This window comes from Cetorhinus maximus, chromosome 25 (assembly GCF_964194155.1).
Source record: "Cetorhinus maximus chromosome 25, sCetMax3.hap1.1, whole genome shotgun sequence".
Classification (NCBI taxonomy): Eukaryota; Metazoa; Chordata; class Chondrichthyes; order Lamniformes; family Cetorhinidae; genus Cetorhinus; species Cetorhinus maximus.
This window is the reverse complement of record NC_135903.1, coordinates 13,715,015-13,729,418: the sequence shown is the minus strand read 5'-3', so window position 1 is coordinate 13,729,418 and position 14,404 is coordinate 13,715,015. Positions and strand designations below refer to the sequence as shown.

Sequence of the window (14,404 nt, the reverse complement as noted above, 5' to 3'; positions counted from 1 at the left end):
TCATTTCCAATGCCCAGCTCTTTAGGAAATGTCTACGGTTGGACCTCCTCACAAGGTACAGTTGAAAGTGGGAATAGACCAGACTCTGTGATGGGAGCTAAAGTAGCAATCCCAGGAATGTAATGTTCTGTGGAAGAGAGATGTTTTGCAACAACTGACACTTGTTACAGTGCCTTACTCAATGAGTTTCACCATCAGGCCATGTAGCTGCAATTTAAAAAAAAGACTAGCTGGTCTAGGAAGCCTGCCATTACCCTGTACCTGCCATTAGTCTAAAGGTTAAAAATGTGATCATTTTATTTCCCTTTATGTAAAATTTCCATTTTATTAAATAGGGCACTACATTCAGATATGATCGCATCACATCCCTTTATATAGGTCAGAGCTTCTGATCTGTGATGTATGGTTACATTCCTTTAATCTCTCATTTCAAAACCTTGCATTACAGCATTTCTCCAGAAATTAAACACGCCCAAATATATATTTTACATTTTATATATATGAAATAAAAGCATTTTGTATGAGAGCGTTATTGAAAGAGTTTGCTGTTCTGGGTTGTCTAGTCAGAAGGCTGGTGGAGTTGAGAGGACATTCAAAGTTCCAAGAGCTGCTAGTTGTTTGAAGTCTGTAAATGCCATCGCGCATTGCCTTCATTATTTCTACATTTACAGTCGGAGGGTATACAAAATCACGAAAGCCAGCTGGGATCAGGTAACTTCACCCAGGATACATAGGAAGGGCACCGTGTAGAACAGATATTTAAGCTGAGTGCAGCCAGTCAACCTTTTGTATAATCCCCAGGTTAAAGATGGTTGGCGTAGGAACAAGGCACTTGATATTATTGTAGTCTCTGCCTATGATATAAGCAAGTAATAAAAGGAAGACTTGCATTTCCATAGGATCTTTCACAACCTCAGGTCATCTCAAAGCATCTTACAATCAATGAAGCACTTTTGAAGTGTTGTAATTGGTCAATTCTCACATAGCAAGGCTCCCCAAATAACAATGTGATAAATGACCAGATCATTTAGTGTTAGTTGAGGGATAAATATTGGTCAGGACATCGGGTAGAATAGTGGTGTGGGATCTTTTACATCCACCTGAGAGGGCAGGTGGGACCTCAGATTAACCTCTGATTTGAAATACAGCACCTCTGACAGTGCAGCACTCCCTCATCAATGACCCTCCAACAGTGCATTAGTCCCTCAGTACTGCCCCTCCGATGATGCTGCACTCCCTTAATACTAATTCTCTGACAGTGCAGTGTTCCCTGAGTGCTGCTCCTGTGACAATGCAGCACTCTTTCAGTACTGCCCCTCAGACAGAACAGCACTTACTCAGTACTGACCCTTCAACAGTTCAGCGCTCACTTAGCACTGCTCCTCTGACAATGCAGCGTTCCCACAATATAGTGCTCTCTCAGCACTGCCTGTCTGACAGTGCAGCAGTTCCTCAGTACTGGTCCTCCGACATTGCAGCATTCCCTTAGTATGCCTCTTTTACAGTGTAGCAGTTCCTCAGTATTGGCCCTCTGACAGAGCAGCACTTCCTCTACTCTGACCCTCTAACAGTGCAGCACTCCCTGTGTACTGATCCTCTAGCAGTGCAGCACTCCCTCAGTACTGACCCTCCGACAGTGCAGCATTCCATCAGTACTGACCCTCCGACAGTGCAGTGCTCCCTCAGTATTGACCCTCCGACAGTGCAGTGCTCCCTCAGCACTGACCCTCCGACAGTGCAGCACTCCATCAGTACTGACCCTCAGACAGTGCAGTGATCCCTCATTACTGACCCTCTGACAGTGCAGCACTCCCTCAGTACTGACCCTCAGACAGTGCAGTGATCCCTCAGTAATGACCTTCCAACAATTCATCTCTCAATCAGTACTGCACATGAGATTCACCTGGATTATGTGGTCAAATTTCTGGATTGAGACTTGAATCCACAAACTTTTAGCTCTGAGGTGAGAGGTCCTATCCCTGAAACACAGTAAGGAGCTATTCCATGTGAAGAAAGATACTGCTCTTATACTTTCCCCTCCCCATTTTAGACCTTCACTAGCAAGACCCACAAATGAATGACTCCCCATAGATAGATTGGAGAAGTGGGAACTGTTTTCTTGGAGAAGAGAAGGTTGAGAGGAGATTTGAGAGAGGTATTCAAAATCATGAGGGGGTCTGGCAGAGTAGATAGGGAGAAACAGTTCCCATTGGTGGAAGGATTGAGAACCAGAGCGCATAGATTTAAGATAATTGTCAAAAGAAGCAATAGCAACACGAGGAAAATCTTTCTCAGGCAGCGAGTGGTTAGGATCTGGAATACACAGCCTGTGTGGTGGAGGCAGGTTCGATCGAGGCATTCAAGAGGAAATTGAATTACTATCTGAAAAGGAAGAATGTGCAGGGTTACCAAGAGAAGGCGGGAGAGTGGCACTAGGCGAATTGCTCCTTCAGAGAGCTGGCGTAGACACAGTGGACCAAATTGCCGCCTCCTGTGCTGCAGCCATTCTGTGATTTCTTTTTAACCCCTGCACACTTACACATGTTGTGTATCTAAATGAGGGAACTCCAGGCCCACCATGTATGTGTCAGCACAATACCAAACCCTTTGGGTGGAATCGTCCCAGATTTGCAGTAAGTGCAGTAGCTGGTGAGAAGAAGAATATTTTAACCGCTGGCTGCAATGGTGGTTTTTCATGCCTTATCGTCCTAATCCCGCCTTGTTAATCGTGCATTCCCGGGAAACACGCCGCTTTGATGGCAGGTGGACTCCGATACGCCCACCACGCCTTCCCCTCGCAGCTCTCTCACACCTGGCACCAGATTTAAAGTGCAGCCGCACACACCCCTCAGTGTTTCCAGCCCAGGACTGCTGCATAGAAGACATGGCCCCAAAAGGCAAGAAGGCTGCAGCTCCTCCGATTCAGTGATGCATCCCTAGAGTGCCTTTTGGATGCTGTGGGGACCCGCCATGATGTCCTCTACCCCTGCTCTAGCTGCAGGAGGGGCAGCAATATCACCAGTCTGACTTGGGATGGTCAGTGCCAACGCCCTGCAAAAGAGGACAGCCACCCAGTGTCGCAAGAGGATGAATGATCTCCTCCATTCAGCCAGGGTAAGTCACTCTTCTCATCACTCTCAACTCACACACTCACAAACCCATCACACATCCGTAGTGCTGCACTCACTGCCAGTTCAAGGGACATTACCACTCACTCTCCGTTATTGTCTTCATCCTGTCTATGGGGCCACTCACACAGGCCAGGCACACTTATCATCTGGCCTGGCAGGCGTCCTGTTTACACTCTCTCTTCATGCAGGACAAGCTGGCACACAACAAGAGGGAGAAGTCGCGGACTGGTGGAGGAATGCCCGACATCAAGGTGTGAACAGACCTTGAAAACAGAGCCATCCAGCCGGCCAGCGAGGATCTGGACCATTCCTGTGCTGACGATGAGGTCAGCGATGCTCAACCAAGTGAGGGTGCAGCAGTGCAACATCCATCAGACAACCATGCTGTGAGTGATGTATCCTGTTTCACAGGCCCCTGCCATGCACTAATCATCTCTCCTTGCTTTCACAGGCACATCTGGGAAACAGCCAAGTGAGTCCACGACCCAGGTCCTCAACTCAAACCCTGAAGAAACCTGAGAAGAGGAATCTGCTGAAATCCCAACTGAAGACCCATCACAGCGCTCACCCACACCCTCCACCAGCGCCGGGACACAAGCCTCGGTGGGACCTAGCTTTAGAGTAGCCTCGGGATCACAATCTGGTGAGTACATTACACTTTCTGATCCACAGCAGGCGGCGGCAGGGGCTTCCCAGGTTTCTGGCATTAGGAGGACTGCTGGAGGCCAGAAATTTGCTGAGTCTGAGTCAGATGATGAGCCTCTGGACTCGGTCATACCTCAGTTGCTGGAGCTGCAAAGGCAAGCTCGGGAACATCAGGACAGGACGTCCACTACACTCTTCAGATTGTAAGGCACGATGGAGGAGTCCGACTGCCTTCGGGCTGAGGTGATAGCGCTGGCATGCCAACGCACCAATGTCAACATTGGTAAGATGGTGGCTGCTGTGGAGACCTTGGTACAGGACATCTGTCCTGTACTGCTGTGCAGGCTGAACTCCATCGCTGATGCCATAGTTGGCCTCCAGCAGTGTCAATGTGAGAGGGTCGACGGCAGCTTGATCTCACTCCAGCTTCCCCTTCTCCTCAAGGAGTCAGCCAGGGGACCCGGGCACCCATAGGGAGGAGGATCAGCAGATGCACACCTTGGGGCCATTCACTCAGGTGACTCCGGGAGTATCCGGCCCATCCGAATCTCCTCTTCCTATGACCTCAGCAGCTCCAGCTCCACAGGCCGAGGAGGATGCCACTGCCACACAGCAGGACCCTGAAAGCAGGCCGGAACCCTCCAAGTCTCGGACCTCAAGAGGACACCCATCAAGGTTATCACAGACAGGGCGTAGCAGTCAGCAGGCTGCCTCAACCTCTGCTGTGGATGTCTGGGGAGCACCAAGACATAGTGGCAGGGTTAGGAAGGCTAAGAAGATGTAATTCTTTCGAGTTATCAACAGATCGCATGTAACTCTTTCGAGTACATTCACAGTTCTTGGTTTCCGGGAGTGGGACATGAACCCACAACCTTCTGACTCAAAGGCGAGGGTGCTATGAACTGAGCCACAGCTAACACCTCGCTAAGAAGATGTATCTCTTTCGAGTTATCAACAGTCACAGATTGTAACTCTTTCGAGCACATTCACAGTTCTTGGTTTCCGGGAGTGGGACATGAACCCACAACCTTCTGATTCAAAGGCGAGGGCGCTATGAACTGAGCCACAGCTGACAACTCCCAAAAAACTCTTTCGAGTACATTCACAGTTCTTGGTTTGTTTTTTTTTCCGGGAGTGGGACATGAACCCACAACCTTCTGATTCAAAGGCGAGGGTGCTATGAACTGAGCCACAGCTAACACCTCGCTAAGAAGATGTAGTTGCACAGCCTGGACATGGGTGTTAATCACTTGTACATAATGTTCACTATTGTAAATAAACTACTAAGAATGTCTCCTTGTCTGTGGCTCCTGTTCTGATGAGCAGTGTTCATGTCACTCAGATGTGAAACCTTGGTTCCTGCACAAGATAAAGGCAGGTGTCTCAGTCCAGGGCCTCTTCCCTGTGCAGTGTGTAACCTTCAGACCAAAGTGATGGTCGGCTTCACACTCACTGGACACATTACTGATGCCTGCACCTGGATGGTGCTTGTCATTGCTGCCAGAATGTCGTTAGCAGGCGTCACCAAGTTCCGTCATTCTCCCTGTGAGCTCTCAGCCCCCCCATTTCTTCAGTATCTGTGACCAGTGACGCTGTGCTCCTGAAGGGGTCAGGACAAAGGATCAGGTGCATTTAAAGTTCACGGCTGCCTCTCCATGATATGACCCTGATCACAGAGCGCAAGTGAGCTGCGCTTGGCCAGACAGGAGTCAGACATTTACATTGGCTATGTGACAATCTATGGAGTATCCTCACTCATGTTGTCATCATCCTCCTAGAATCTAATGACTATTAGGGCATCTGCTGCATGGGAGGAGCCTTATCACAGAGGGTATGTGTGCTGCCGTCAGCCAGACTGTAGCCAAATGGTCTCAGATACAACGTGAGGATCTATGGTGTCTCCTCACTGCATGTCATCATCATCCTCCATGAATCTAGCAGCTATGAGGGCCTCCTGAGCGCACCAACGTCGTCCGGCCAGTGTAAGGGCCTCATCCCCGTCATCCCTGTCGGCATCCTCCTCATCGGAGGAGACCTCCCAGCTTCTCCGTCTCCTCCTCAGCCAGCTCCTCTCCCTGTTGCAGCACCAGGTTGTAAAGGGCACAGCAGGCACTGACGATGCGTGACATCCTCTGTGGACTGTATTGCAGGGTTCTACCAGGCTAGTCCAGGCACCAGAACCTCATTTTCAACATTCCAGTGGTTTGCTCCACCAAGGTATGAGCTGCAGCATGAGCCTCATTATACCGTTGCTCTGCTGCAGTCTGAGGCCGTCGCACGGGTGTCATCAGCCACGTCCTCTGCGGGTAGCCCTTGTCCCCGGGGAGCCATCCTGCAGCCACTGTGGACCCTGGAAGAAGTCAGGGATTGAGATTTACTGAGAATGTAGGAATCATGGACACTCCCTGGGAACCGTGCGCAGACCTGCAGGATGCGTTTGTGGTGGTTGCACACCAGCTGTACGCCCAGCGAGTGGAAGCCCTTGCGGTTGACATAGTTGACCGCGTATTGCCACAGAAATCTGAGTACCATGTGAGTGCAGTCGATCGCACCCTGCACCTATGGAAAAACCTGAGATCTGGGCTAATCCCAGCAGTGCCCTTGCATCCTAGCTTTTCTGATCCTGGGCAAAATGCACAAGGTTGTGTACCTTTGCGAAGATGGTGTCTGTGACCTCATGGATGCATTTGTGCTTGGAGGCTTGCGATATCCCACAGAGGTCACCTGAAAGGAGCCATTGGCATAAAAAGTGCCACAGTCTCTTTCACAACCACTGGCAGTGGATGCCCTCCATGTCCCCGTGGCACCAAATCCTGCAGCAGGTGGCAGATGTGACTGACCAGTTCCCTGGACATGCGCAGTCTTTGGCGATACTGGTTCCCGGTCATCTGCAGGAATACAAGTGCCGTCTGTAGACCTGGGTCTGGCAATGGCTCGCTGTGGCTCTTTAGCAGTGTACACGGCAGCCCAGCCTACCCTGCTTCCTGAGGGTGCTGATCCACTCTCCGCCCAGCCAGGCGCCTCTGTCTCTCTCTTCTCCTTCGTCTCTGCTCTCTGTAAGCCATGAGGCATACAGCTACGTCACCAGGCTCCATGCTCCTGATGTACTTCTCCTGCAGGTTGAAAGAGAGAGACGCGTCGGTGAGCTTGGGTGCACTAAGAACCTCTCTTGGTTAAGTCTGAAGGCCCCTTAGCGCATCCCAGGGAGAGCTGGCCACCACTTGGACGGTCAGAGATTACTGCGCTGCATGACTGCCCAAAACCCCAGCCACCTCCACCCGACCCCACCTGACCGATTGGCGACAGCTTTGCCCATTGGACTGCATGCTGTGCTCTCAGCTCAGGCACAGGCATTCTCCTAACCTGCACTGCAAGGCTGTAGTTTTAGCTCGAACTATGGGGGAGACTGGTCCAAACCGGGATGATGACATTGCAAGAGGCTGTGAGCACCTCCAGCAGTGACTGCTCCATGGCCCAGCTTTCACAATGAGATTGTACAACTTGCCCAGTCGTCCAACTGTTCTGCAGTTCACTAAAACGCTCATTAGTTTGCAGTCTGTGCCCGAGAGGTGAAAAGCTCTGGAGCACCTGGTGGCACTTTCATGCCTCTGCGTTGCTCAAGTGGGCAGATAAGCTGGAGGCCCGATTCGAAGCACATCAATGTGGCTGGGCCTAAACTGTCTCAGCTGCAGTGGAATGGTAACTTTATACAAGGTTTCCCTAATGCGTGACTTCTTCCCTCGCCCACTGCATGTGCTTGTGCGCTACCATCAACCACAGTGCAGCTCTTGCCCCGGCACCACTGTCAGCCAGCCAGGGCAAGAGCTTGCGCGCCGCCTCAACCTTGAGGTCCAACAGGCGACCCTCGCGAGCGCTGTGCAACGTTACTGTGCACTCACCTCCGAGTTCCCTCGACGTGCAGCTCACCAGGTGCAGGCCTTATAAATGCTGTTGTGAAACATGTTGGCATACAAACCCGCCGATGTACTCGGATGATCCAGCGTGGGGGAGGGGAGGGGGATGATTCTGGAGAGCTGGACTTATAATAAGATGCTAAAGTATTGAAATTAGATTCCCGACATGTGGTGGTGGGAAACGCGGCCCACCATTGACAGGCAGAGCGGACGATTGCAAACGTGTTTCACAATGGCGTGAAACCAATTTTTGGCCTTCCCGCCATATTGTCCACCCACTCCCGCCATGACCCCTGACGCCAACAGGCACAGAAAATTCCACCCTTTGTCTCATCACTGCCATGATATAAAACATTAGCGCAATGAACCATCTAACATTCAAAGTATTGGATAGTGCAGTTGGTTAGATACGCATCTCCCCTGGACATGAGTATGACTGCCGCCTGAAGAAAGGTACAACTCTGTTAACAATCTGCACAGGGACACAAACTTGATATTATAGTAAATCCCTGTGCTTCAGGGGGAGATGGTAGCACAGTGATAATGTCGCTAGGCTAGTGATCCAGGAGCCTGGGCTAATGCGCTGGGGGCATAGGTTCAAATCCCACTATGGCAGCTGGTGGAATTTGAATTCAGTTAATAAATCCGGAATATACAAAGCTAATGGTGACCACCATAGACTTGCTGTAAAAACCCATCTGGTTCAGTGATGGAAATCTGCCATCCTTAGCTGGTCTGGCCTATATGTGACCCCAGACCCATTGCAATATGGTTGACTCTTCACTGCCACTCAGTTCAAGGGCAATTAGGTGTGGGCAACAAATGTTGGCCTTGCCAGCGATGCCCACATTCCATGAAAGAAAATTTTTAAAATCTGGTTGCTGAGGCTTCTGCAGTTTCCTCACACACACAGAGCAGTTTCACCTTTCATTTACTCTTTCATCTGGGGAAAGTACACAGCACAAGGAGGTGTTTCTGTGTAGAAATTACAATGTAAATACTGACTGTTGAGCTCAACCAGTCAGTGTTGATCCTCTATACAGGCAGTATCCTAACCTCATGTGCCCCATCCCATCCCAGTTCCCTTTATCCTTAATGCCTTGGATACATTAAGTGGTGTTTGTTCCCAAATGTTTTCTCACAAGAGGCAGGTGCATTCCCAGAGCTTTCTGATGTGCTTATAGGCAGATTTATTCTGCTTTAACAGCCTCTCTGGTGGGCTTACACCTTTCATTATTTGGTCCTGGAATGTAAGCAAGCTGGAAAATGAGTGTGAATTTCCCATCCTTGGGACACAAAGACACAAATGCAGCAATTTAAATAAAGACAGAGAGCTGCAGATGCTGGAAATCATGGAAAGAAAAAGAAAATTACTTCAAAAGTAAATGCTAATCGTCCTTTCTTTTCAGAAGCAGAATACCTGCCTAGCTCTGTAGTTTATGCCCTGCTGATGAAATCACAGAATGCAAAACTTCGAAATATGAAACAAGTACAAAGAAATATGGGTAACCTTCCATTTTTTGTTCTAAGGAATTTCAGTACCAAATTCTTTCTGCGTGTAATCTGGACCTTTCCAGGTATTTACCACTCATGGTCTGGCGTTAGTGATCTCCTCGTCTGACCAGTGCAGAAAATAAATTGAGCCCATTTTTATGTGACTTGCTGCATGAGTAGATGCGGCCTGTGTGATTGCATAAGTTCCACACTGGCTCATTCGGAGATAGCATAATGCTTCAATAATAAAACTGCCTAGCTTATAGCTGATTCTTTTTCACCAGATTAACAGAATTGTCTTATTTTAAAACAGAAATACTTTAAAGAGTTTGCCAGAATTTGTAAGCAGGGTGAGTCAGAATTACAGAGTTTCGTGCTGATTTGGCGAATGCTCCTCGCTATCTCCCTCTTTTTTTCACCCCAGACCCAGTTTTGATCAGCTATTTCCTCCATTGATGAAATAACACTGATAGTGCATCTCTTTAGTGACTTTGGTAACCACAAGGTCTCTCTCTCTCTATGCCCCCACTGGTCATAGTCAGTACCCTCAGCCATTACGTCAGAGCTTCCTTTCACCTGCCACACAAACTGTTCAGAGGTGAAACCTCATGTTATTCTGTTGATTTTTTTTTTTCTCTTTTTAGCAGAGACTGAAGAAGTTCGACAGCACAGCCTGAAGGCAGAGATGGGATCCGAGAGAGCTCTGGTCCTGGACAGGCTTGCTAGCAATGTTGCCAAACGGAAAAGCTCAATGCCTCAAAAATTTATTGGTAAGACCAAGAACTTTGACACTTTATTTTAGTCATTGTAAGTAATCTGGCTTCTGACGCCCACCAGTTCCTGCAGATGAAGTTGAGGATCTTTACACTCTGGTGTTTGCGTTGAGCTCTTATTTTCATAAATGGCAGTTGTCGCTTTTTCTGGCGTTGCTTGTACCAAAGATCAAGCTTTACAGAAATAGATCTCTGGTAACTAGCTGCTGTAGAGTTAGCAATTGCTGCTGGACTGTTGAATTTTTTTATGCAGTTGAAGAGTGCATCTAGGTTGGAGTTTTAAAACTTTTTGGAACTTGTTCTTTCAAGGAAAAAAATGATATTTTTGTAGTGGATTTTAGAAAAGTTACCGTCAAACAAGTTACTGTGTTACCTCTAGACATTGTCTGTGTTTATTTAATATACAGACACTGCCTGTAAAACTGTGTGCCTGTACAGTCACTGTCTGTGATCTAAAGACTATTTTACTGGAAGCTTAAACATTTTTGATTCATTGAGGATCTGAAGGATTCGGAGCTCAGTTTTCTGTTGCTGTTATGTTATTTGAGAATGTCATAACATTACTCATTTAAATGTAAGTTTTGCCAAAAAAATTAACCAGTTCAGTTTCACTAACAGGATCCCACTTCTAAACCAGTGAAATAAAGCAGATTTTTTAATTAATGCTAACTAAAATGAAGAATGTTGTTCTTAGTCAAAGAGCAAATCCGGAAAACAAGCAGTGAATTATATTAAACATCCTAGTGCAAAACACTGAACGTTTCAGTCTAATAGGAAACAGAAGCTAGTTCAGCCCTTGTATTTGTGCCACTATGCTCTGCATTTTAAAATTCTGACCTATATTTTTCTCTTGAGCTGCCATTTATCATATTTGAAATTCTATGTGTGCTGCAGGATTTAAAAAAAAAGCAGAAATGCTTTACAATTTATGTGACTGCATTTACTGACAGATGCTAATCATTTTAGAAAAAAATTGAAACAATTTGTATTTTATTAAGATTTTCTGCTGCTCAGAGCATTGAGAAATTTAGCCAGTAGATTTCAACTCTGAGAATCAAATCAATACTTAGGGGCTTTAGGTTAGAGCCTCCAATGCAAAACCACAGTGGGAAGAGCTTGTATTACATTCCTGTTGTGCTAATTTTACCAATTTAACTGGATTAACACCAGTGTAAAAGTAGCACACCCAGGTACATAATATCAGTTTACACTGTGTTTACATATGAATTTCATCTATCAGAAATTATTCCATTTTGGTTTGTCCTGTTCCATTTATATGGACCAGTGTAGTTTAAGTTGTTTTATTAAATAATGAAAAAGCAAATAGTGCTGTGTGTGACATCAGGAAATTAAGTGCATGGCCTGACTAAACTGCTGGCATAATTGCAAAATGTCACGTTGTATCAGTTTATTTTCTTTGCAGCTAAATGTGTAAGGGTTAACTCAACACATCAAATAAAATTACCCATGTCCGATCTACAAAAGTGTAATATTATAGTTTCATATTGGCAAGAGATAAAAATACTAAACTTTATGACACCTCTGCCTGTGGTATTTTAACCCTTTTTAAGTTTCTAGGAGTTCTCTGTCTGTACATCACAACCCCTAAAGATTTCCACTTTACAGGAAATACATTTTTTTTTAAAAAAAATAACTTTTTCAATGAATATTTCCCAGTTTATAGCATTTTGTTCCCAGCTATTTGCAATGAAAAGATACTTTGCAAAGAGTTTAACAAAGTGATTCTGCAAAGCTGCATTGAAACCCAGTAGCTAAAGTGTTAATGTGGATCAAAGTGCCAGAGTTCTTTTCCTGTTCACTAGAGGCTTTTTCACACCGGTTTTTCTGAACTCTTGTTATCTGTATTTTATAAAATAAGAGAGAAAGTAACAAGAATCCAACCAAGATGATTTGAACAATCGCTTTCATCTGCTCGAGATCTCTTGACATTTATTCTACCCGTAAATGGAAGAACATTGTGATAGATATCTGTACGTTTTACTCATTTAGACCAAAACCACAATACCATTTGGATTATGCGTGTTTTAGTAGGGAGAGGGAAGAAGCAAGATCCTCGGCCACAGGGTCAGGGTTACTTCACATCATATTGATGAGTCTTTAAGACTGTGAGTCACATTTCTCAGTTTCAAATGGAGACAGATCTGTTAATATCAATGGCTGTCTGGTACAGACTCGAGGATTCCAAAAGCTGTGCACTGCTACATCTTAACTGAACACTGCTTCTATATTCCATACAGGGCAGGCCGGAACACCATGGAGTTCCCATTCCCAGCAGGAGAGCACTGCACCTTGATTTAGCTCCCAGCGGCTTTTCTCCTTCACTTGGAACCTGCAGAATTGTGGCCTCCTCATACAGGCATTAGTTGACTGAAGGGCAAGAACAGTGCTGCTGGGGTCAGGGTTTGCCTGTAAATCCGCTGTGATCCTGTTGGCACTGGGAACTCCATTCCGTTCTGGGCATCGCATCACAGAAAGAATATATTGGCCTTGGAAGAAGTGCGGAGCAAATTCACCAGATGGGTATCAAGGCCCAGGGTTTAAATGATGAGGACAGGTTGGATAAGCCTGGCTTGACAACACCTTAAATACCTCAATCAGATCATCCCTTAATATTCTATATTCATGGGAATGCAAGCCTAGCCTGTCTTTCCAGGAGCCAGTCTTGTGAGATATTTGTCTGTGCTCCATTGCTTCTGCCTGTATCCAAATTTAATTCTGTATCCTTTAAGAATGAAGCTTTACTACTCTTACCAGTTCCAAGTAAGCGCAGGTGCACAGTATTAACTGAGCACTGACTGATTTGTTAGGCATCACAAGGCCAGCTGAGGTTGTTGTCTGTTTTCCTTTACATCTAACCTATGCTATTGCTTGACATTGACAGGGGAAGAAAAATGTAAAACTCCTTTCTCAACAGCAATGTCCCCCATTCTGGTAGGAACAAAATTGACCAAAAAAAAATGGCTAAATTAAAACAATAGATTTGATGCCATTTTCACTGCGAGCAACTATAATTTATTGCCTCCTAAAATAATTTACACCAAAGATTTTGTTGCTGACAGAGCTTCATCATGATGCACCAGCAACAACTTTCTAAGATGTTAAACTTGCTGTTAATCCTGAACATGTTTATTGTTTCGCAGCTGTGGCTCTTAAAATCTAGGGAGACAGGGCATCCTACCAAACAATATCACACTGCACCACAATCAAACTTTTGATTCAGCAATAAAAATGTAAAATAGTTTCTCACCTTGTATTTCAGAGTTTTTAAACAGTGGATAATAATACATTAGCTACCTGTTTCCACTGGTAAGAGTTCCTGATATTTAAACAAGCTGCACTCTGATTCTGGATCACCAACAGCTGGTGTGAAATAGACATTAAATTTAAGCAGGAGATGAATGTGGTGAGAATTTCAGTTTCAAATACTGTACATTTCCACTTGCACCATGCAGAAGTGGTCACATGTGGAACGGTTTCATGAAGCATTGATTTTCATGCTGCAGACTTCCCTCCCTTATTACCTGTGCTCCTTTCCTGTAAAGATGGGCTTTCAGTAAACATTGTTTACCGCATTGTTCTCTCCTGCATTTAACCAAACCCTCTCCTCCCACAGTCCATATTCAGCCTACCCTATTACAGGCTTTATCCCGCTTACTACAAGTACTCGTTGTTTCCTAAAGGAATTAAGAAAAACTCGGAATACCAATCTATCTCCCACCCTGGACTTTGTCCCCTACATAAAATAACTTCCCCAGAATATGGATTGTCGTTGCCCCAGCACCTGAGAATTTGCTTTTCTCGACTGTATTCCTAGTCCTGATTACTACCAGCTGGTTATGCACTTGCCTTTGGAAGGAGTTGATCAGTTGCTGTTGCTGTCCAGCTACTCCAGGGGGGTGGTGGAAAGCGTTTGCTTTTCTTCTTCTTCCTCCCTGAAGGTTTGTTCATTTCAACCCCATGGCTCAAATATTAACCTGAAGCTGATTTCCCGAGCGGAGGCTGTCTCTAGTCTCAGCTCACAGTCCGAGTGCTCACCACTTATACGCCTCAGCCTTGGGTCATATCTTCCAATGACCTTTCCTCCAGTGGGAACGCATTAACCCGAGTGTGGACCAGAGAGGGAGGACTGGATCTGTCCAGAATAACGAACGTTGTCAGAGACACGAAATCAGCCCTATTGTCAAACAGGGCGGAGTTGGCAGATTTGAAGCCTTGGAGTTGAGGGGGAAGATAAAAACTGAAATGTAGATGGAATAGAGGTCTTTAAAATTATGAAAGATTTTGATAGACACAATTGACAGAATCATCCCAGATTTGCACAAAGTGCAGGGGGGTGGGGCGGGGGAGTGGGGGGTGGGGGGGGGAGTTGTTTTACCCGCCGGCTACAATGGTGGATTTTCACGCTGTATCGTCCCATTCCCACCTC

The 14,404-nt window shown here is 46.2% G+C and overlaps 1 protein-coding gene across 1 annotated transcript in view; it reads left to right on the top strand.

The window, feature by feature from the left end:
- LOC144667924 (zinc finger protein Aiolos-like) overlaps positions 1–14,404 on the top strand; it is a 162,350-nt gene that overhangs the window by 136,328 nt on the left and 11,618 nt on the right. Inside the window, exon 7 of the mRNA XM_078529537.1 lies at positions 9,829–9,954. Within this exon, the coding sequence (XP_078385663.1) occupies positions 9,829–9,954 (126 nt within the window). The remainder of the gene's footprint in view (positions 1–9,828; positions 9,955–14,404) is intronic.